The following is a 23,878-nucleotide window of genomic DNA, read 5'->3' on the forward strand; positions in this document are numbered from 1 at the left end:
CAGGCCTCCGGTGCAGCAAGTGCCTGGGAAAGGCTGAGAGGAGAGCTGGGCCGGGGCTGTGAGTGGCCTCCCTTGGTCAGGTGTTCACTCCTGGACGGTGCCCAGGGGCAGAGAGTGTGATTGAGCAGTCAGGAGCCACAGGTGGCAGCAGCTCCCACAGGAGGCAATGGTCACCTGGTGGCAGGGCACACATTCCTGAAGGAGGCAGCCAGAAAAGGCATTCCCCACACAAAGTGTGGGAAACTGAGCCGGGCCAGAAAGTGACAGGCTGGTCCAGCAGCCCCAGGCTGAGCTTGGGCACAAAGCCGGGTGCAGTGGCCCACAGCGGAGCTGGCAGGGTCCCAGCCTCAATCCCTTGCGCCCTTACATCTCTCTGTGTTCCGGGGAATGCCTGGCCCCAGCCCTGGCCTCAGGGCTCTGGGAGGCCCTGCTCATCCCCACCCTCCCTGCATGTGCAGGAGGCTCTGTGGCTGAACTCTGCACACACGCTGCCTGCGATGCAGCTGGGTCTGCTGCTGGCCAAGGCCAGCACGGGGGCCAGTTCCCTGGGGAATGACCATCCATGTGACCCCCCCACCACCCTCAGTGGGGCCTGAGGAACTTCTGAAGGGCGGTGCTTGGGCACACCATGCTCCAGGACCCAGGACTCCAGGACCCATCACACTCCAGGACCAGGGGCCTCGTCGGTCTGGGGTTTCATTCTGGGGCTGGGTGCAGCCTTGGCCTCCCGGCTGTGAACCATGATGGGTGGGGCTGCCTCTTCTCAGCCCAGCAGGTCCCCAGCTGCTTGGAAAGGCCCCAGTGATTACATGAGGGTCACCTGGGTCATGCAGGACAGGTTCCTCCTCTCAAAATGAGAAGATTCACAGCCTTCATTCCCCTTGCCGCGTAACATGGCGCTCACGGGCTCCAGAAGTTACAGCGTGGACATTTTTTTTTTTTTTTTTTTTTTTGAGATAGAGTCTCACTCTGTTGCCCAGGCTGGAGTGCAGTAGCGTGATCTCGGCTCACTGCAACCTCTGCCTCCTGGGTTCAAGCAATTCTCCTGCCTCAGTCTCCCGAGTAGCTGGGATTACAGGCGCACGCCACCACGCCCGGCTAATTTTTAGGAGAGATGGAGTTTCGCCATGTTGGCCAGGCTGGTCTCGAACTCCTGACCTCAGGTGATCTGCCCATCCAGGCCTCCCAAAGTGCTGGGATTACAGGTGTGAGCCACTGTGCCCCACGGAGCATGGACACCTTCTGCCCACCACGTGAGCCCGGGATCCTGCGGCTCAGAGGTGACTGCTGAGTCTAAGCCGTGGTCTGGCTTCAAGGTCCAAACTCCTTCCACTTCTCTGGGGATTGAGGGGGAGTTTGCTGTACTGGGCCTGCCGGGGCTCACTGGGCCCCGCCCTGGTAGCTGAGGCCCTGGGGTGCTGCGGCCTCCAGGTTATCTCCCCACTGCAGGCACCCACCCAAGGAGCATCCCAGGGGCCTCAGGGTGGGGGAGGCCAGGAACTAGGAGGTTCTCACTGCCCGAGCAGAGGCCCCACACCCACCGAGGCATGGGGCTCCCTGGGCTGTTCTGCTTGGCCGTGCTGGGTGAGTCCACCGGGGACGTGATGGTGGGGCTGCTGCTGGGGCCTTGAGGTCTTGGGCTCAGGTGGGGGTACTGGGAGCACAGGAGAGATGAGGCCTGAAGGCAAGGGCACCTCTGGAAACATGGACAGAGAGGGAAAGATCTGGGCTTGAGTCTCGGACCAGCCCCTAAACTTGCTGTATATGTGGTCCAGGGATTTCTGCACCATTCTGGGCTCACTACTTACCCATCTGTGAAATGGGCTGATGATAGGAGATGTTGTGGGGGGGAGGGGCGCAAAAGAGCTTTTGTGAGTGATGGTGCCAGCTGAGTCCTGGGGCCTCACTACCAGGAATCAGCCTGCTCCTCCCTCCTGGCTTCAGCAGGTGGGTCTCGAGGCTGTCTCTGGTCTCCCCTCCACACCAGGCCCTCTCCTCATCGCCCTTACCTCTCTTACAGCCGCCAGCAGCTTCTCCAAGGCGCAGGAGGAAGGTAAGTGGCATAGCCTGCTGCAGGGAGAAGTCCCCCAGCTGGGACCCTGGTGTCAGAACCCCCACGGTGGAGGGCGCCTCGGCTGGGAAGGAAGTTACTAGTGGGGAGGTGTGTGCTGGAGGATGGCTGGACAGTTCTGGAACACTCTCTCCACCCTGCAGGGCCCTAGGAGTGATGGAGATGGGCAGGCCAAGCAGGCCAGTGTGGGGACCTCGGGGGCACACAGGCAGGGAAGTTGCTCAGCTTCCAGCCTTTGGCTGGGCTGTTTGGAGGGAAGATTCCCGGGGCAGGTGCATCCTCATCACTCTGCCCCAGGTCCCTGATCAGGAGCAGAAGCCCCCCTGAGACCCTCACAGCTCTGCCCGGTGGGCGAGGCCCCGTGGAGGGCTGGGGAATTCTGGTGGGGCCTGGGAGGTTGGGATTCTCTGACCAGGAGAAGGGCCGTGAGAGGATGGTGAAGTTAAGGCTCCCCCAGGGGCCTGACATACACGCGGCTGCCTTCCTTATAGAGGCAGGTGGGGAGTGGAGAGTGTCTGGGACCCAGCTGGGTACAGGACCAGGGAGGAGGGGACACTGGGGAAGGTCCCTGACAGCCCCTAGCCTGGCCTGCTTCCTCATCTTTGCCTGCTCCATCCTTCTGCCTGCACTTTCTTGCCCCATCCTTCCCTCCCCTCCCCTCATGTCCATTAAGGTGAGGATGGACAGTCACCTCCCTGTATTGTCCCAACCAACCCTTGCCCCTTGTTGCTAGGCCATCAGGTTACAGAGCAGGGCCTTCCCCCTCTATTTTGCTAAAGGGCAGGTACCGGGTAATGATGACGCCATTCTCACTTGAATGAGGCCCAGGTTGAACCATTATTTCCTCATTTGCTTTAAAAACGGATACATTGTTGGTGTGGCTGCTAAAAAGAGAGCAGGCAGCTGGGGCTCCGGGAAGTACCTGTGCAGGGCAGTTCCGCCTCCCCCTCTTGGCTGGCTCCTGACTTCTCCGATTCTTGCCAACCAAGTCCTGCTAACTAAACTCCTGAGAGACTGACTGATAAATCATTTATTCATTCAACAAATACTTGAGCACCTGTTTGGTTGCAGGCACCATTCCAGGCCCTGAGAATGTGGCAAGGCACTGAAACAAACCCCTCCTGTATCTTACATTCTAGTGGGGCTTGGGGGGACAGATGATAATAAAAATAAGAACATTCAGTGGCTTATGCCTGTTATCCCAGCACTTTGGGAGGCTGTAGCCAGAGGATCAATTGAGCCCAGGAGTTCAAGACCGGCCTGAGCAACACAGTGAGACCCCCATCTCTAAAAAAAAAAAAAAAAATTTTTTTTTTTTGAGATGGGGGTCTCACTCTGTCACCCAGGCTGGAGTGCAGTGGCTCGATCTCAGCTTACTGCAGCCTCTGCCTCCTGGGGTCAAGGGATTCTTCCACCCAGCCTCCTGAGTAGCTGAGATTACAGATATGCACCACCATGCCCAGCTGATTTTTTTGTATAAAGAAAATATTTTTTTAAATTAGCTGGGCATGGTGGGCGGTGCACCTGTTGTCCCAGCTACTCAGGAGGCTGAGGTGGGAGGATTGCTTGTCCGGGAAGTGAGGCTGCAGTGAACCGTAATCATTAACAGTGCACTTCAGCCTGGGTGGCAGAGCAAAAAAAGCACATTCTAAGGTATGTTAGAATGTTCTAGAGAAAAGCAAGCAGGGTAGAAGGAAAGGGAACACCAGGTAGGTAGGGGAAGGAGGGCAGCATTTGCAGGGGAGGGTGGAGTTTGGGAAGGGGCCGTGCAGCAAGGACCCAAAGGAGCCGACCGAGCAGGAAGTACCTGGGCAGGGACCCTGTGTGGCCAGAACACAGGAAGCAAGGGGCAAAGGGTATTGAATGAGGTCAGAGGCATGGTGTGGGGTTGGCCGGGGAGGGCCCTGTGGGGCGCAGCCATAGGAAGTTTGGAGGGGAAAACGCAATCTGATTTACCCTTGGCCGAGGTCATTTGGACACTGTGTGGGATGGAGATCAAAGGCAAAATCCAAGAGAGCCATTAGGCTACTCTGGGGATCCAGAGGAGAGACTGGGCAATGCGGGAGAGGCAGGGAGATGGGGTGGACATACATTCTGGAGGCCAACAGCAGCTGCTGGCAGATGGCATGGGATGGGATGGGATGAGGACAGCCATGAAAGATGGCGCCAAGCCGGGCGCAGCTGCTCACGCCTGGAATCCCAGCACTTTGGGAGGCTGAGGCAGGCAGATCACCTGAGGTCAGGAGTTTGAGACCAGCCTGATCAATATGGTGAAACCCAGCCTCTAATGAAAATACAAAAATTTGCCGGGCGTGGTGGTGCACGTCTGTAATCCCAGCTACTCGGGAGGCTGAGGTGGGAGAATCCCTTGAACCCGGCAGGCGGAGGTTGCAGTGAACCAAGATCACACCACTGCACTCCAGCCTGGGCAACAGAGAGAGACTCTGCCTCAAAAAAAAAAAAAAAAAAGGCGCCAGTCCTTGGCCCATCTGGAAGGACTGGCTAAATAAAGTGCAGCCTGGAGATGGCATATTATGCAGCTGAAACAGCTTCAGTGGGAGTGGAAAGCTGGGTACACGTGAAGGACCTGAGGGATCAGGATATTCGAAAGATGATCTCTGCGTAGGTTGGCTTTTTGTTTTGTTCCATTTTGCTTTTAGACACAGGGTCTCGTTCTGTCACCAAGGCTAAAGTGCAGTGGCACAATCACCGCTCACTGCAGCCTTAACCGCCAGGCCTTAATCAATCCTCCTGCCCCAGCCTCCCAAGTACCTGGGACTAAAGGCACATGCCATCATACCCAGCTAATATTTAATTTAATTTTTTTTTTTTTGAGACGGGGTCTCGCTCTGTCGCCCAGGCTGGAGTGCAGTGGTGCAATCTCGGCTCACTGCAACCTCCACCTCCCAGGTTCAAGGGATTCTCCTGCCTCAGCCTCTTCAGTAGCTGGGACTACAGGCACATGCCACCACGCCCAGCTAATTTTTTGTACTTTTACTAGAGATGGGGTTTCACCGTGTTAGCCAGGATGGTGTTGATCTCTTGACCTCGTGATCTGCCCACCTTGGCCTCCCAAAGTGCTGGGATTACAGGCGAGAGCCACCACGCCCGGAAGCTAATTTTTTTTTTTTTTGAGTCAGGGTCTTGCTATGTTGCCCAGGTTGGAATGCAGTGGCACAAACGCGGCTCACTGCAACCTCCATCTCCCAGGCTCAAGCCATCATCCCGCCTCAGCCTCCAGAGTAACTGGGACTATAGGCGTGCACCACCATGCCCAGCTAATTTTTGTATTTTTTGTAGAGACAGGGTTTTGCTGTGTTGGCCAGGCTCGTCTCAGACTCAAGCTCAAGTGATCTGCCCGCCTCAGCCTCCCAAAGTGCTGGGATTACAGGCATGAGCCACCCTGCCTGGCCTAATATTTCAAATTTTTTTGTAGCAATTGGGTCTTCCTATTTTACCCAGCTGGTCTTGAACTCCTGGCCTCAAGCAATCCTCCCTCTTTAGCCTCCCGAAGTGCGGGGGTTACAGGTATGAGCCACTGTGCCTGTGTGTTTTGAAATCCCCAAGAATTCTGGCAAGTATAGCATTAAGCATGGTAGGAACCACGGACAGGCATCTTCAAGGAGGGATAGGTGTTGGTAGATAATTGTAACCCAGAAGACAGAGTGGAATGTATCTGAAGACATAACTGCTGTTTAGCAAGGAGAGGGGAGAAAAGTTTAGGGAAGGGGAAATGTCAAGAAGGTGTTGTCCCCCTTTGTCCTAGCCCCATGACATGAAGGCTGCCGGGATCCACATCGCCTGGGACACCTGAAGGGGTAGACAGGGCTCTGGGAAGGAGGGATCTGGTTTCCATTAGATGTAGAGGATGGAGGGTGTTGGTTGGAAGGTTGAGGATACAGGGGATTTTGATTCTGGCTGAGCCTACACTCCAAACGGCACAGAGGAGGCCGGACACAGTGGCTCATGTCTGTAATCCCAGCACTTTGGGAGGCTGAGGCAGGCGGATCACTTGAGGTCAGGAGTTCAAGACCAGCCTGGCCAACATGGTGAAACCCCATTTCTATTAAAAATACAAACATTAGCCAGGCTTGGTGGCAGGCGCCTGTAATCCCAGCTACTCAGGAGGCTGAGGCAGGAGAATCGCTTGAACCTGGGAGGCGGAGGTTGCAGTGAGCCTGGATGGCACCACTGCACTGCAGCCTGGGCGACAGAGTGAGACTCTGTCTCACAAAAAAAAAAAAAAACAAACAAGGCCAGGCACAATGGCTCAGGCCCATAATCCCAGCACTTTGGGAGGCCGAGGTGGGTGGATCACCTAAGGTCAGACGTTCCAGACCAGCCTGGCCAACATGCGGAAACCCTGTCTCTACTAAAAATGCAAAAATCAGCCAGGTATGGTGGCGCGTGCCTGTAATCCCAGCTACTCAGGAGGCTGAAGCACAAGAATTGCTTGAACCCAGAGGCGGAGGTTGCAGTGAACCGAGATCATGCCACTGCACTCCAGCCTGAGCGACAGAGCAAGACTCTGTCTCAAAAAAAAAAAAAAAGCAAAAGACAAAAGACAACCAAAAAACAACAGCAACAAGGAAGGAAACACATTCTCTGACAGTGCTGGAAGCTGCATTCCAAGGCTCAGAGTCTGCAGGGCTGGGTCCTCCCAAGGCCCCGCGGGAGCACCTGCTCCTGGCTCCTGTCCTGGTTTCTGGGGGTTGCCTCCCTCATGCCATTCTCCCTGTGTGTGTCTGAGTCTCCTTTCCTCTTCTCATCAGGCCCCACCCTAATCCAGCATGAATTACTGGAGTTAATATTTAACTTGAGAGAGGGGGAGCCATCTGTAAAAACCTGATTTCCAAATATGTTCCCATGGGCAGGTCCTGGGAGTCACCATTGGAACCTATCTTTTTGGAGGACATAATTCAACCCTTAACGGACGGCGGCTTATTCAAAGTCAGATCTCAGAGCCCCTCCCTAGGTCTAATAAGTTGCAACCTCCAGGGTTGGGACTGGAATTTCTAAGCTTCCTGTTGTCACAGAGACCAGTCTGGAGAGGGGTAGCACAATCTGGAAGGGCCTTGGAGTCACTCAGGGCACCAGCACCATGTGACCCCGTGCCCAGCCTGGGCTTGGCTTAGCTTCCTGTCCCGAGGGCAGCCCTGTCGTCACTTTATCAGATTTTGAGTGTGCCATCCCATTATTTAAATGCTCTTGCAGAGCAGATGAGTTTTATTTATTTATTTATTTACTTACTTATTTTGAGACAGGGTCTTGCTCTGTCACCCAGGCTGGAGTGCAGTGGCGCGATTACAGCTCACTAAAGCCTCAACCTCCTGGGCTCAAACATCCTCCTGTGTCAGCCTCCTGAGTAGCTGGTGCATACCACCATGCCCGCTTAATTTTTTTTTTGAGACAGGGTCTCGCTTTGTCACCCAGGCTGGAGTGCAGTGGTGCAATCTTGGCTCGCTGCAGCCTCCACCTTCCAGGTTCAAGAGATCCTCCCACCTCAACCTGCTGAGTAGCTGGGACTAAAGGCACATGCCACCATGCCCAGCTAATTTTTGTATTTTTAGTAGAGATGGGGTTTTGCCATGTTGGCCAGGCTGGTCTCGAACTTCTGAGTTCAAGTGATTCACCCACCTCGGCCTCCCAAAGTGTTAGGATTATAGGCATGAGCCACTGCACCCAGCCAATTCTTTTTTTTTTTCTTAGAGACAGGATCTTGCTTTTTTGCCCAGGCTGGTCTCAAACTCCTGGGCTCAAGGGATCCCCCTGCCTAGGCCTCCAAAAGCTCTGGGATTATAGGTGTGAGCCACCACGCCCAGACAAGCAGAAGAATTTTTAATTAAATGATAGGCCAGGCGGGTGGCTCACGCCTATAATCCCAGCACTTTGGAAGGCTAAGGTGGGTGGATCACTTGAGGTCAGGAGTTGTAGACCAGCCTGGCCAACATGGTGAAACCCCATCTCTATTAAAAATACAAAAATTAGCCAAGCATGGTGGCATGCACCTGTAATACCAGCTACTCAGGAGGGTGAGGCGGAGAATCACTTGAAACAGGGAGGCAGAGGCTGCAGTGAATTGAGATCGCGCCGCTGCACTCAGGCCTGGGAGACAAAGCAAGACCCTGTCTCAAAGAAAAAAAATAAATTAAAAAAAAATGATAGACCATCCTTTATTGGCAGGCTGATCCATAAACTAAATAATCAAAAGGAAAAAACCACACAAGTCTTGAGAGGATATAAAGTGAGTGTGCGGCCGGGGACGGTGGCTCACCCTGTAATCCCGTCACTCTGGGAGGCCAACGGGGGTAGATCTCCTGAGCTCAGGTGTTCAAGACCAGCCTGGCCAACATGGAGAAACCCCAGCTCTACTAAAAATACAAAAAATTAGCCGGGCGTGGTGGTGCATGCCTGTAATCCCAGCTACTCGGGAGGCGAGGCAGGAGAATCACTTGAACCCAGGAGGCGGAGGCTGCAGTGAGCCAAGATCGTGTCACTGAAGTCCAGCCTGGGTGACAAAGCAAGACTCCGTCTCAAAAAAAGAAAAAAAAAAAAAAGTGAATGTCCCTGGTACAGTGTACTTTCAAAATGGTTCCTGTCTGTGAATTTATGCAAATCAAGCTTCTATTAATGAAGACTGAAATGGAAATGAAGAGAGAGAAGTTTTTCTTTCCATTTTTGTAAGTCAAGATCGTTTCCCTTCGCAAAGGGAGCAAAAAGAAAGGGTGATCGCGTGTCAGCCCTGGACTCCCACTTCCCCACCTGAGGCAGGCTTCTGGCCCCTGCGATAGTTTCTGGACCATGAAGAGAAGGCCTCTTGGCCCTGAGGGTCAAATTGACTAAAGAATCAGCAGAGGCATCTGCAAGAGGATGCCCCAGAGGGCACCTTCACCTCCAGATACACCTTCACTTTCTTCAAATCGAAGATTTTTCCATGAAAGCCTGTTTGGGGGGAAAAAAAAAAAGTATTCCTTCTTTTTTTTTTTTTTTTTTTTTTTGAGACACAGTCTCACTCTGTCACCCAGGCTGGAGTACAGCAGCACAATCTCCGCTCACTGCAGCCTCCACCTCTCAGGTTCAAGTGATTCTCATGCTTCAGCCTCCCGAGTAGCTGGGACTACAGGCTCGAGCCACCACACCGGGCTAATTTGTGTATTTTTAATAGAGACAGGGTTTCACCATGTTGCCCAGGCTGGCTTTGAACTCCTGGCCTCAAACGATTCACCCTCCTCAGCCTCCCAAAGTGCTGGAATGACAGGCGTGAGCCACTGTGCCAGGCCTGGAAAAAAAAAAGTATTCTTCCCCATCTAAAAAGGAGAGTCTGGCTGGGTGCAGTGGCTCATGCCTGTAATCCCAGCACTTTGGGAGGCCGAGGTGGGTGGATCACCTGAGGTCAGGAGTTGGAAACCAGTCTGGCCAACATGGTAAAACCCCATCTCTACCAAAAATACAAAATTAGACAGGCGTGGTGGCATGTGTCTGTAATCCCAGCTACTCGGGCAGCTGAGGCAGGAGAATCGCTTGAACCCGGGAGGCAGAGGTTGCAGTGAGCCAAGATTACACCACTGCCCTGAGGCCTGGGTGACAGGGTAAGACTTCGTCTCAAAAAAATAAATAGGTGGGGCGCAGTGGCTCACACCTGTAATCCCAGCACTTTGGGGGGCTGAGGCAGGTGGATCACCTGAGGTTGGGCGTTTGAGACCAGCCTAACCAACATGGAGAAACCCTGTCTCTACTAAAAATACAAAATTAGCCAGGCATGGTGACGCATGCCTGTAATCCCAGCTACTCAGGAGGCTAAGGCAGAAGAATTGCTTGAACCTGGGAAGCAGAGGTTGTGGTGAGACGAGATCACGACATTGCACTCCAGCCTGGGTAACAGAGTGAGACTCCATCTCAAAAATAAATAAATAAATAAATAAATATAAAAAGGAGAGTTATCATGAAATTTTCAAAGGGGCACAGATGAGAAAATAATTGTTGGTGTCTGTGCAGCCCTGGGCAGGGGAAGACATCCTGATTCTAGAAGGCTGCTGCCGGTTGTCTAGACCAGAGTTGTCAACCTCAGCACTCCTGACATTTGAGGCCAGACCATTCTTCGCGGTGGGGGCTGACTGTGCACTGTAGGATGCTTTGCGACATCCTTGGCCTCTACCCACTAAAAGTCAGCAGCAACCCCTGTTTTTTTTTTTTTTTTTTTTTTTTTTTGTGGAGATGGGGCCTTGCTGTGTTGCCCAAGCTAGTCCATCTCCCAATATTGACAACCAAAAATGTCCCCAGACCCAGAGTTCCCCTGGAGGCAAAATTGCTCCTGGTTGAGAGTTACTGGTCTAGAATGAAACATGCTTAGTGGTCACACACTCTAGTCTGTTCCAGTTCTCTGCTCAATCAGCAGTTTCCTCATTGCAGGGTGGTTTCCAGAGCAGACATGCCCAGCCGAGCAAAGGCGATTCATGACGTCGATGATATTCAGATTTCATAGACCCTTCTTTCTACCCCTCCCCCAAGCACTGCCCCACCACACAGTATTCTTTTTTACTTTTTAATTTTTCTTCCGATTAAATAGAGGTGGGGTCTCACTATGTTGCCTAGGCTGGTCTGGAACCCCTGGGCTTAAGCAATCCTCCCGCCTTGGCCTCCCAAAGTGCTGGTATTACGGGCCTGAGCTACTGTGCCCACCTGATACACACTACTCTTTTTCTTTTTTCTTTTTTTTTTTTTTTGAGACGGAGTCTTGCTCTGTCACCTGTGCTAGAGTACAATGGCAGGATATTGGCTCACTGTAACCTCTGTCTCCTGGGTTCAAGTGATTCTCTGGCCTCAGTCTTCTGAGTAGCTGGGATTACAGGCATGTACCACCATGCCCAGATAATTTTTGTATTTTTAGTAGAGACGGGGTTTCTTCATGTTGGCCAGGCTGGTCTTGAACTCCTGACCTCAGGTGATCCACCTGCCTTGGCCTCACAGTGCTGGGAATACAGATGTGAGCCACCATGCCCGGCCTACACACTATTCTTGAAATGCAAACAGGTCCCCGCCATTGGTATAATACAACCCTCTCCCTCAAACCCCTATTCCAGAAACTTTTTGTTTAATCCCAATTGCTGTCTTAAAGAATCAGTAATGGCCAGGCACAGTGGCTCACACCTGTAATCCCAGCACTTTGGGAGGCCCAGGCAGGCGGATCACCTGAGGTCAAGAGTTTGAGACCAGCCTGGCCAACATGGCGAAACCCAGTCTCTACTAAAAATACAAAAATTAGCTGGGTGTGGTTGTGGGCACCTGTAGTCCCAGCTACTTGGGAGGCTGAGGCAGGAGAATCACTTGAACCCGGGAGGCGGAGGTTGTAGTGAGCCAAGATTGCACCACTGCACTCCAGCCTGGGCGACAGAGCAAAACTCCTTCTCAAAAACAAAACAAAACAAAACAAAAAAAGAATCAGCAAAGACAGCATCAGGCCCACTAGGAAGATCTCAGAGATGTTTTCCACAATGAAATTGACTCCAGGATTTGCTTCCAAAACAGAGAAGTCACTCGCAAGCAGAAAGCAGATACCTGGCGTAGGTGGGTGAAGGCCTGCTGGAATGCGCTGACGGGCTGGTTTTGATCTGGGTCTAGGGAGAAGAGCACTTTGGGTGCCGTGAGCAGGCTGGTCTCCTGCAGGAGCCTCGCATTCTTCAAAAGTCCTTTTAATTAATTAATTTTTTTAGAAACAGGGTCTCACTCTTTCACCCAGGCTGGAGTGCAGGGGCACGATCATAGCTCACTGTAGCTTCAGTCTCCCAAGCTCAAGTAAGTGATCCTCTCCCCTCAACCTCTGGAGTAGCTGGGACCGCAGGCGAGCACCACCACACCTGGCTAATTTTGTTTATTTATTTATTTTTAGAGTAGTTCTCACTGTGTTGTTGAAGCTGATCTCCGAGGCTCAAGCAATCCGTCCACCTCAGCCTCCCAAAGTGCTGGGATTCCAGGCGCAGTGGCCACCGTGCCTGGACACATTTTGTTTTTATAGAAAAATATTCTGGAAAGAAACAGCCTAAACCCAGGAGGTAGCCCTTTTTCTAATATTTTCTTTTTTTAGAGATGAAATTCACATAACAAAAAGTCAACCATTTAACAGTGATAATTGGCCGTGCACGGTGGCTCACGCTTGTAATGCCAGTACTTTGGGAGGCCGAGGCGGGTGGATGACTTGAGGCCAGGAGTTCAAGACCAGCCTAACCAACATAGTGAAACTCCGTCTCTACTAAAAATACAAAACTTAGGCCGGGCACGGTGGCTCACACCTGTAATCCCAGCACTTTGGGAGGCCGAGGCGGGCGCATCATGAGGTCTGGAGTTCAAGAGCAGCCTGGCCAACACGGTGAAAACCCATCTCAGGTGCCTGCGTACTAAGACCTGTGTTCAGCAGCGGCGGCGGCGGCAGCGGTGGGCTCGGAGGCAGTGGTTGGGCTCACAGCCAGTGGACAGGGTTGAGTCAGTGAGTTCGTGTGAATTGGAATCGAAGCCTCTTAAAATGGCAGATGATTTGGACTTCGAGACAGGAGATGCAGGGCCTCAGCGACCTTCCCAATGCAGTCCTCAGCATTGTGTAAAAATGACTTTGTAGGCCGGGCGCGGTGGCTCAGGCCCGTAATCCCATCACTTTGGAAGACCGAGGCAGGCGGATCACAAGGTCAGGAGATCGAAACCATCCTGGCTAAAATGGTGAAACCCCATCTCTACTAAAAATACAAAAATTAGCCGGGCGTGGTGGCGGGCGCCTGTAGTCCCAGCTACTCTGGAGGCTGAGGCAGGAGAATGGCATAAACCCGGGAGGCAGAGCTTGCGGTGAGCCGAGATTGTGCCACTGCACTCCAGCCTGGGCGACAGAGTGTGACTCCGTCTCGGAAAAAAAAAAAAAAAAAAGAATGGCTTTGTGGTACTCAAAGGCCAGCCACGTAAGATCGTCGAGATGTCTACTTCGATGACTGGCAAGCATGGCCATGCCAAGGTCCACCTGGTTGGTACTGACATCTTTACTGGGAAGAAATATGGAGATATCTGCCTGTCAATTCATAACATGGATGTCCCCAGCATCAAAAGGAATGACTTCCAGCTGATTGGCATCCAGGATGGGCACCTATCACTGCTCCAGGACAGCATGGAGGTGCGAGAGGACCTTCGTCTGCATGAGGGAGACCTTGTCAAAGAGACTGAGCAGAAGTACAGCTGTGGAGAAGAGATCCTGATCATGGTGCTGTCTGCCATGACCGAGGAGGCAGCTGCTGCAATCAAGGCTCCCAGGGTGGCAGTGGTGGCAGCAGTGATCCTCCCAAGAGGCCCCCTCCCCCAGCCTAGCTTGGCTCTGCCCTGGTCCTAGGCTGCTGGACTCCTCCTACACAATTTTTTTTTTTGAGACGGATTCTCGCCCTGTCGCCCAGGCTGGAGTGCAGTGGCACCATCTCGGCTCACTACAAGCTCCACCTCCCGGGCTCATGCCATTCTCCTGCCTCAGCCTCCCGAGTAGCTGGGACTACGGGCACCCACTGCCACGCCCGGCTAATTTTTTGTATTTTTTAGTAGAGACGGGGTTTCACCGTGTTAGCCAGCATGGTCTTGATCTCCTGACCTCGTGATCCACCCGCCTTGGCCTCCCAAAGTGCTGGGATTACAGGCGTGAGCCACCGCGCCCGGCCTCCTCCTACACAATTTATTTGATGTTTTATTTTGGTTTTTTGCATCACCTCAATCTGTTGGGGAGCCCCTGCCCTTCACCTAGCTCCCTTGGCCAGGAGCAAGCGAAGCCGTGGCTTTGGGGAAGCTGCCCTCCTCTTCCCCCTCACACTACAGCCCTGCTCGGGGAGAAGGGGGTGGGTGCTGCTTGTGGTTTAGTTTTTGTTTGTTTGTTTTTGTTTTTTAATTCAATCTGGAATCAGAAAGCAGTGGATTCTGGCAAATGGTCCTTGTGCCCTCCCCACTCATCCCTGGTCTGGTCCCCTGTTACCCATAGCCCTGAGCACCACCCCAAAAGACTGGGGACCAGCCCCGTCCCCTGCCTGTGTCTCTCCCCAAACCCCTTCAGATGGGGAGGGAAGAGGAGGAGAGGGGAGGGGACCTGCCCCCTCCTCAGGCATCTGGCAGAGCTCTGCCCCCACGGGCTTTACCCTTCCCTGCAGGCTCTCTCCCGACACATTTGTTAAAATCAAACCTGAATAAAACTACAAGTTTAATATGATTTTTAAAAAAAGGAAAAGAAAAAACCCCATCTCTACTAAAAATACAAAAATTAGCTGGGCATGGTGGTGCATGCCTGGAGTCCCTACTACATGGTAGGCTGAGACAGGAGAATCGCTTGAACCCAGGAGGTGGAGGTTGCAGTGAGCTGAGATCGTGCTACTGCACTCCAGTCTGGACGACAGAGCAAGACTCTGTCTTTAAATAAATAAATAAAAGTGGGCCGGGCGCAGTGGCTCACATCTGTAATCCCAGCACTTTGGGAGGCTGAGGTGGCCAGACCACCTGAGGTCTCGAGTTCAAGACCAGTCTGGCCAACATGATGAAACCCCATGTCTACTAAAAATACAAAAATTAGCCAGGCGTAGTGGTGGGTGCCTGTAATCCCAGCTACTCTGGAGGCTGAGGCACGAGAATCTCTTGAACACGGGAGGCGACAGTGCAAGACTCTGTCTCAAAAAAAAAAGTGATAATTCAGCAGCATTTACTGCATCCATAGTGTTGCTCAACCACCACCGCTATCTAGTTCCGAGAGATTTTCATCACCCCAAAAGGAAACCCCGTATCTATTAGGCAGTTACTCCCCATTTCCCCCTCCCCTGGGCCCCAGTAACCACCAATCTGCTTTCTGTCTCTGTGGGTTCTCCTGTTCTGAACTTTGCACACACATGGAATCATGCAACGGTTGCCCTTTGCGTCTGCCTTTTTGTTTAGTGGAATGTTGTTACGGCTCATCCCTGTTGCAGCCTGCATCTGTGCTCATTTCTTTCTAAGGCTGAGTAATATTCCTTATATGGATCAACCACATTCTATTTACCCATTCGTCCGTTGATAGATATTTGGGCCATTTCCACCATTTGGCTGTGGTGAATCACGCTGCCATGAGCGTGTGTGTACAGGTATCTGTTTGACTCCCTTTTTTCTATTATTTGGTATATGTCTAGGCCTGGAATTGTTGAGTCATATGGTAAGTCTGTTTAACTTTTTGAGGAACCACTAAATCAGTATTTTCTTTCTTTCTTTTTTCTTTACTCTGAGGTCTACTGGTTTCACTTATTTATTTGTAATTTTTAGGTTCAGGGGTACATGTGCAGGTTTGTTATAGAAGTAAATTGCAGCCGGGCGCGGTGGCTCACGCCTGTAATTCCAGCACTTTGGGAGGCCAAGGCGGGTGGATCACGAGGTCAGGAGTTTGAGACCAGCCTGACCAACATGGTGAAACCCTGTCTCTACTAAAAATACAAAAATTAGCCAGGCGTGGTGGCATGCGCCTGCAGTCCCAGCTACTCGGGAGGCTGAAGCAGGAGAATCACTTGAACTTAGGAGGTGAAGGTTGTGGTGAACAGAGATCGCGCCACTGCACTCCAGCCTGGGTGACAGAGCAAGACTCCATCTAAAAAAAAAAAAAAGAGAGAGAGAGAACATGCTAAACCCAGCATCCTTTTTCTTTTTTTCCTGAGTCTCCCTCTGTCGCCTAGGCTGGAGTGCAGTGATGTGATCTCGGCTCACTGCCACCTGCCACCTCCGCCTTCCTGGTTCAAGAGATTCTCCTGCCTTAGCTTCCCAAGTAGCAGGGATTACAGGTGGGCACCACCACGCCCGGCTAATTTTTGTATTTTAGTAGAGACAGACTTTCACCATGTTGGCTACACTGGTTTTGAACTCCTGACCTCAAGTGATCCGTCCACCTGGACCTCCCAAACGCTGGGATTACAGGTGTTTGCCACCGAGCCTGGCCAAACCAGTACCTTCTTAAGGTGCTTGATCAATGTCGGTTTCTTTCTTCCTCCTTGGACCTTTTCATCTCTCAGAAATTACCCCTGTGGTCTCCATTGCCTACAAAGTCCTGGAAGTTTTCCCCAAAGGCCGCCGGGTGCTCATAACCTGCCGTGCACCCCAGCCACCACCGCCCATCACCTGTTCCCTCTGTGGAACCAAGAACATCAAGGTGGCCAAGAAGGTGGTGAAGACCCATGAGCCGGCCTCCTTCAACCTCAACGTCACACTCAAGTCCAGTCCAGACCTGCTCACCTACTTCTGCCGGGCGTCCTCCACCTCAGGTGCCCATGTGGACAGTGCCAGGCTGCAGATGTACTGGGAGCTGTGGTCCAGTGAGTGCGGTGGGGGGCACAGGGCTGAGGAGGCAGGTGGGGTGCAGATCAATGGGGAGCTCTGGGAGTGGGGATTGTGAACCTTGCTGGGGTTAGAGAGAGCCAGGGTGTGAGGGTGTGGACAAGGACAGGCTGCCACCTCCAAGGCCATTCTCAGTCCCTTGGGGCCTTTAATCAGGACTTGCCATCCCTGGCTGGGGCCCTGAGGGCACAGTCTCCTGGCAGGGGCCTGAGGGCACAGAGGGAAAGAGCCCGATGGTGGCAGAAATGACTGGGCCCCAGTTGTCAGCTCGGACCTCAAGGTGATAAACTAGGCACATTTGGCTGGGCACAAATCCCAGCACTGTGGGAGGCCGAGACAGGCTGATCGCTTGAGCCCAGGAGTTCGATACCAGCCCGGGCAACATGGCGAAACCCTGTTCCTACTAAAATTACAAAGATTAGCTGGGCGTGGCGGGGTGCACCTGTAGTTCCAGCTACTCAGGAGGCTGAGGCAGGAGAATCGCTTGAACCCGGGAGGCAGAGGTTGCAGTGAGCCAAGATTGCGCCACTGTACTCCAGCCTGGGTAACAGAGCGTCTCCAAAAAAAAAAAAAAAAAAAAGGAAAAGAAACGAAAAAAAAGTTAGGCACGTTTTGTGCATTACTTCGCTTGATCTTCACAGCAGTGTCAGGGGTGGGGTCTGAGCCTCTGGGTCTGTAGCTATGTAAGCTAAAACTCTGGGGAGTTAAGAAGGTTGCCCCAGGGGCTGGGTGTGGTGGCTCACGCCTATAAGCCCAGCATTTTGGGAGGCCCAGGTGGGAGGATCACTTGAGCTCAGGAGTTTGAGACCAGTCTGGCCAACGTAGTGAAACCCCATCTCTACTAAAAATACAAAAATTAGCTGGATGTGGTGGTGGGCACCTATAATCCCAGCTACTGGGGAGGCTGAGACAAGAGAGTCACTTGAACCCAGGAGATGAAGGTTGCAGTGAGGCAAGGTCATGCTGCTGCATGCCAGCCTGGGTGACAGTGTAAGACTATCTCAAAAAGAAAAAAAAAAAAAAAAAGTCGCCCCAGGCCACATGGCTGGCAAGTGGCCAAGGCTGCTTTCAAACCCCACTCTGTCCAGCTCCAAACCCTGCCTTCTTCCTGTTTCCATCCTGATAGTAACTCAGGTAACCTTCTTGGTGGGAGCTATGGGGTATGGGAACCAGGAAGTATTGCCCAACTTAGGGTGGGACAAGGAACCTCCCCATTCATCCTTTGGCGCACACCCTAAGAACACCAGGAAAAGACAGCCTAGGGGAGATGAGCCCAGGATCTGCAGCCCAACGGGTCCGAGGTTCAAATCCCTACACTTACTGGCTGGGGTCTTGAACGAGTCACTGGACCGCTGAGCTTCAACTGCTTTATCTGCAAAAGGAAAATAATAACAGAGGCCAGCGAGGTGGCTCACACCTGTATTCCCAGCATTTTGGGAGGCCAAGGTGGGAGAATCCTTTGAAGCCAAGAGTTTGAGACCAGCCTGGACCACAGAGTGATACTCTGTGTCTGCAAAAAAATTATTTTCTTTTTTTGAGATGGAGTCTTGCTCTGTCGCCCAGGCTGAACTGCAGTGGCACGATCTCGGCTCACTGCAACCTCCGCCTCCCAGATTCAAGCGATTCTCCTGCCTCAGCCTCCCGAGTAGCTGGGACTAAGGCCTTTGCCCCCAGGCCGGCTAATTTTTGTATTTTTAGTAGACACGGGGTTTCACCATGTTGGCCAGGCTGGTCTCAAACTCCTGACCTCAAGTGATCCACCCACCTAGGCCTCCTAAAGTGCTGGGATTACAGGCGTGAGCCACTGCACCCAGCCAATAGCAATTTTTAAAAAAATTAATCAGGTGTGGTGGTGCATGCCTGTCGTCCCAGCTACTTGGGTGGCTGAGGTGGGAGGATCATTTGAGCCCAGGAGTTGGAGGCTGCAGTGAGCCGTGATCACACCATTGCACTCTAGCCTGGGCAACAGAGACCCTGTCTCTAAAATAATAATAGGTCCTACTTCAGGGGACCTATTAAATGAAAGCCTTTTAGTAGGTGGCAAGTGTGGTGGTTATTACTCATCAGTAAGAATGTCTAGAGCATTAGGCTCAAGGCCTGGGGGATTCTAGAATCTTCTACATGACAGTTTTTGTCCTGAAGTAGCTTGCCTTTCAGTAAAAAAGACGAGACTGAATGATAGAGTTGCCAGATACATTTTACATAGGACATACGTATAGTAAAAAATTATTCATTGTTTATCTGAAATGAAAATTTAACTGTATTTTTATTTGCTAAGTCTGGCAATCTGAAATACGCTACACAAGAATAAAACCAGGCCGGGCATGGTGGCTCACGCCTAAAACCCCAGCACTTTGGGAGGCTGAGGCAGAAGATCGCTTGAGCCCAGGAGTTTGAGACCAGCCTGGCCAACATGGTGAAACCCCATCTCTACAAAAAATACAAAAATTAGCTGGATGTGGTGGTGCACACCTGTAGTCCTAGCTACTCGGGAGGCTGAGATGGGAGCATTGCTTGAGCTGGGGAGGCGGAGGTTGCAGTGAGCCTAGATCGCACCATTGCGCTCCAGCCGGGGCGACAGAGCAAGACCCTGTCTCAAAATAAAGTAAGAATAAGATAAAAACCAAATGTGAAATTGTGTGGTACACACGGCAGGTAGGGCAGCAGCCCAGACACAAGGTGGAGGGCAAACTCTAGAAGGCAGCCTGGAGGAGGCGGCAGCCACAGCTAAGCTCATTAGGCATTTTGTAATGAGGAGAACTTACTGAGGAGGAGGGGTTTAAAACCGCTCAGCCATGCCTGTGCTACCTTCTCCCACCCTGCCAGAGCCAGTGTCTGAGCTGCGGGCCAACTTCACTCTGCAGGACAGAGGGGCAGGCCCCAGGGTGGAGATGATCTGCCAGGCATCCTCGGGCAGCCCACCTATCACCTACAGCCTGATCGGGAAGGATGGGCAGGTCCACCTGCAGCAGAGACCACGCCACAGGCAGCCTGCCAACTTCTCCTTCCTGCCGAGCCAGACATCGGACTGGTTCCGGTGCCAGGCTGCAAACAACGTCAATGTCCAGCACAGCGCCCTCACAGTGGTGCCCCCAGGTGAGAGGGCCCTTGGATTTCCAGAGGGGCAGCTGGCGCTTCTGTGCCGGGAGGGTGCTAGTGTCCAAGACACAGGTCCATGGGAAGTGGGACAGCTCTACCCGGCCACTGCGGAGAGCAGAGAGGGCACAGGAGGCAACCATGCCCACCCTGGCCCCTGCCTAAAGGAAGCCCAACCCAGCTGCCTCCGCCCCCTCCCAGGAGGGTTGCCCAGGGCACCCACCATCGTGCTGGTTGGCAGCCTTGCCTCCACTGCGGCCATCACCTCCAGGATGCTGGGCTGGACCACGTGGGCCAGGTAGGAAATGGGTGCTCGATGCAGGGAGGAGGGAGAGCTGCTGATGGCCTGAGAGGTCCAACCGGGCCCTGGCTGCAGAGCTCAGGTGGTGGGGCTTGCAGGGCAGGGCTGTGGCCAGGGCAAAGAGGGGCCATCACCGCTTACGCATGACTCGAAGGTGTTTATGAGGACCTACTGTGTGCCATGTGCCTACTGAGGCTTACACATTCAAGGCATTATCGGACCCTGGCCAGTGCTCCCAGTTGCCCTGTAACACAGTCTGCTGGCCTCTGGGAGGGCAGTCTCCTAAGTTCTTTATGGGGTCTGAGCAGGGATGCAGGGATGATGCCTCCAGGAGACCAAGGTGGACTAGGAGCTCCTGCCTTCTGTGAGAACCACATTGGGCAGTCTTTCCGAGGTGGTGGCAAGAGCCTGGGGCCCAGCCTCCCAGGGTCCCCTCTCCAAGGCCATGGCTTTACTAACATGTAAGGTGACCAAGGCCTTTGTAGTGTCTGAGCGCAGGCACCACAGGCTTGTGTGCTCTGCCTGTCTGGCTTTGGTGGTGGCCAGCCCTGCCTCTGTGAACTCATCTCTCTTTGTTTGGGAGACACTGCCGTGTCCTGGTTCTCATCCTCTGCCCGTGGCCCAGGCCCTTACGTGGCTCTACCAGGAGTCTGTCCTTGGCACTTTCCCATCTCACTTCTACCAAGTCTGTTCTTTCCAGAAGCCAGACTCGTGGGTGAGCCATGTCACCTCGCTGAGCCTCAGTTTTTCCTTCTGTAAAATGGGGTACAGCCTTCATTTAGTGGGGTGAGTAAGCCTCATGTCTCTCCTGCTGGGGCACTGATGTGCTTGGCACCATAAAACTCCCAGAGGCAGGCCGGGCACAGTGGCTCATGCCTGTAATCTCAGCACTTTGGGAGGCTGAGGCAGGCGAATCACCTGAGGTCAGGAGTTTGAGACCAGCCTGGCCAACATGAAGAAACCCCATCTCTACTAAAAATACAAAATTAGCCGGGCGTGGTGGTGCGCACCTGTAATCCCAGCTACTCGGGAGACTGAGGCAGGAGAATCACTTGAACCCAGGAGGTGGAGGTTGCAGTGAGCCGAGATCGTGCCATTGCACTCCAGCCTGGACAAAAAGAGCAAAACTCCGTCTCAAAACAAACGAACACTCTCAGATGCCTCGGGAGGGGATGGCTGGGAGGTGAGCCTGCCTGACTTGAGTCTCCACTGCTTTATCAAGGTGGTGACCAGAAGATGGAGGACTGGCAGGATCCCCTGGAGAGCCCCATCCTTGCCTTGCCGCTCTGCAGGAGCACCCGCCGTCTGAGTGAAGAGGAGTTTGGGGGGTTCAGGATAGGGAATGGGGAGGTCAGAGGACGCAAAGCAGCAGCCATGTAGAATGAACCGTCCAGAGAGCCAAGCACGGCAGAGGACTGCAGGCCATCAGCGTGCACTGTTCGTATTTGGAGTTCATGCAAAATGAGTGTGTTTTAGCTGCTCTTGCCACAAAAAAAAAAAAAAAAAAAAAGGGTAACTATGAGAGATGGTGGATATGTTAACTTGCTTCGCTATAGGAACCTTTGTGCTATCTATATGAATCCCATCATATCAGGTTGTCTACCTTAAATATACACAAAAACATTTATTTAAAAAAAAAGAAAAAAGCCTGCCAGCTGGGATTCTTGGAGTCCTGGTGGCCTTCAGCAAACACAGACACTGTTGGTGTGAGGGCTTCAGGAGGGTCACAGAAAGAAGGGGGTCTGTGTGGCCCTGTCCTCGCCTCTCAGGTGCTGTCACATCTCTCTGGGTGTAGGGAGAGGGAGGGGGGCACACTGGGAAAAGGCCCAGCCCCTCCCCCCCACCTGCTCCCCTCTTCCCTGGAGGGGCACCCCACCTCCTGGTGGCCCAGTCCTATGGTTCAACTCTCTCGTGGTCCAGCTCACCTGGGTGGACTCTGAGCCCCACCTGGCACACCTGCTGTTGTTAATCTGCACCTGCAACTAGCAAAGGGGGGTCTGGAATTTTTCCGGGTTCAGTCAGCCTGTGATCCCACACCTCTGTCTGTACAACTTCCGCTCCCCACTCCAACACACACAGAGCCTTCCCCAGCCTACCCTGCACCAGGCCCTCTGTACTGGTTTTTCTTGGGATGGAGGTAGAGAGGGATGGAGGCGAGAGGGGGCTGAACTGGAACTGGATTGAACTTTGCCATCTGCCTGTCGCCCTGAAAACTTCATTTCTGTTTGCATGCCATATATATATTTTTAATATATATGTGGTCTTTTCTTTTTTTTTTTTTTCTTTTTTTTTTTTTTTTGAGATGGAGTCTCGCTCTGTCGCAATGGTGCAATCTCGGCTCACTGCAACCTCCGCCTCCCGAGTTCAAGCGATTCTCCTGCCTCAGCCTGCCAAGTAGCTGGGACTACAGGCACATGCCACCATGCCCAGCTAATTTTTGTATTTTTAGTGGAGACGGGGTTTCACCATGTTGGCCAGGGTGGTCTCGATCTCCTGACCTCGTGATCCGCCTGCTTCGGCCTCCCAAAGTGCTGGAATTACAGGCGTGAGCCACTGCGCCCGGCTGATATGTGGTCTTACTCTGTCACCCAGGCTGGGGTGCAAAGGCATGATCTTGGTTCACTGCAAACTCCGCCTCCTGGGCTCAGGCAATTCTCCCACCTCAGCCTCTGGAATAGCTGGGACTGCTAGTAGCTGCCACCACGCCTCGCTAACTTTCGTTTTTGGTTGGTTTGTTTGTTTGTTTGAGATGGACTCTTGCTCTGTTGTCCAGGCTGGGGTGTAGTGGCTCGATCTCAGCTCACTGCCACCTCCGCCTCCCGGTTTCAAGCAATTCTCCTGCCTCAGCCTCCCAAGTAGCTGGGATTACAGGCGCTCGCCACAACGCCCAGCTAATTTTTTTTGTTGTTGTTGTATTTTTAGTAGAGATGGGGTTTCACCATGTTGGCCAGGCTGGTCTCAAACTCCTGACCTCAGGTGATCCACCTGCCTCGGCCTCACAAAGTGCTGGGATTACAGATGTGAGCCACCGCGCCCGGCCTGTTTTTGGTTTTTGAGACAAAGTCTCGCTCTGTCGCGCAGGCTGGAGTACAGTGGTGTGATCTCTGCTCACTGCAACCTCCGCCTCCCAGGTCCAAGTGATTCTCCTGCCTCAGCCTCCCAAGTAGCTGGGATTACAGACATGCGCCACCATGCCTTGCTAATTTTTTTGTATTTTTAGTAGAGACCTCAGGAGATCCGCCCTCCTCAGCCTCCCAAAGTGCTGGGATTACAGGCGTGAGCCACTGCGTCCGGCCTTGCACACCATCTTTTTTTTTTTTGACACAGAGTTTTGCTCTTGTTGCCCAGGCTGGAGTGCAATGGCACAATCTCGGCTCACCGCAACCTCCACCTCCCAGGTTCAAGCGATTCTCCTGCCTCAACCTCCCGAGTAGCTGGGATTACAGGCATGCACCACCACACCAGGCTAATTTTTGTATTTTTAGTGGAGACGGGGTTTCTCCATGTTGGTCAGGCTGGTCTCGAACTCCTGACCTCAGGTGATCCAACCGCCTCGGCCTCCCAAAGTGCAGGGATTACAGGTGTGAGCCACCGCTCCCGGCTTTGCACACCATCTTAAGTGTGACGCCACACTGCCTTTCACAGCCTTGGGGCTCTGCCCAGACCAGGAGGAATGGGGAGGGGGTCTTTGACCCTATCCCAGGCTTAGCCCCAGAGAGAAGGAAAGAGTGGCAGGCCAGGCAAGGAGGGGCTCCAGGGTGTGGCCTGGGTTTTTCAGTGGGATGGGGGAGGGGTTGCTTATGAGCCTGGGTGGGTTCTTTGTAGGTGGTGGGCTTCCTAGAGGAGGCAGTGGGAGGGCAGGGGCAAAGAGGGTGAGCGGTCCTCCGTTCGTCCGTCTTCCTGGGGGACTCTCTGATCCTTTCTGGTCCGTGCTGCGGCCGGCGTGGCCCGGGGACTAGCCCCTCAACCCCGAGGTGGGGTGGACCCCGGTGCTCCGCGGCCACAGCCCCTCCCCGCCGCTAGAAGCTCAGTCCCGCGGCCCACCCGCCGCTCGCGAGGGC

General features: G+C 53.1%; 2 protein-coding genes across 2 annotated transcripts; both read left to right on the forward strand.

Moving 5' to 3' along the window:
• The first annotated feature begins 12,333 nt into the window (after positions 1-12,333).
• Positions 12,334-14,793, forward strand: LOC134729437 (eukaryotic translation initiation factor 5A-1-like). The gene has a single exon (XM_063598630.1). The coding sequence runs from the start codon at positions 13,026-13,028 to the stop codon at positions 13,431-13,433; it is 408 nt and encodes a 135-aa protein (XP_063454700.1). The 5' UTR covers positions 12,334-13,025; the 3' UTR covers positions 13,434-14,793.
• Positions 14,794-16,041: 1,248 nt separating this feature from the next.
• On the forward strand, positions 16,042-23,751 carry C19H17orf99 (chromosome 19 C17orf99 homolog). Its single transcript, XM_063598795.1, has 3 exons — positions 16,042-16,398; positions 19,247-19,516; positions 21,040-23,751. Exons 1-3 carry the CDS (start codon positions 16,056-16,058, stop codon positions 21,195-21,197), a joined length of 771 nt encoding a protein of 256 aa, XP_063454865.1. The 5' UTR covers positions 16,042-16,055; the 3' UTR covers positions 21,198-23,751.
• The last annotated feature ends 127 nt before the right edge of the window (positions 23,752-23,878 follow it).

Source organism: Pan paniscus, chromosome 19, assembly GCF_029289425.2.
Source record: "Pan paniscus chromosome 19, NHGRI_mPanPan1-v2.0_pri, whole genome shotgun sequence".
Taxonomy (NCBI): domain Eukaryota; kingdom Metazoa; phylum Chordata; class Mammalia; order Primates; family Hominidae; genus Pan; species Pan paniscus.

Excerpts from the sequence above, each read along its gene's own strand:
- C19H17orf99 (XM_063598795.1), top strand. The coding sequence starts at position 16,056 with ATGTCGGTTTCTTTCTTCCTCCTTGGACCTTTTCATCTCTCAGAAATT. Across the intron at positions 16,399-19,246 it reads GTACTGGGAGCTGTGGTCCA|AGCCAGTGTCTGAGCTGCGG; the intron begins GTGAGTGCGGTG and ends CCACCCTGCCAG. Across the intron at positions 19,517-21,039 it reads CCTCACAGTGGTGCCCCCAG|GTGGTGACCAGAAGATGGAG; the intron begins GTGAGAGGGCCC and ends TGCTTTATCAAG.
- LOC134729437 (XM_063598630.1), top strand. The coding sequence starts at position 13,026 with ATGTCTACTTCGATGACTGGCAAGCATGGCCATGCCAAGGTCCACCTG.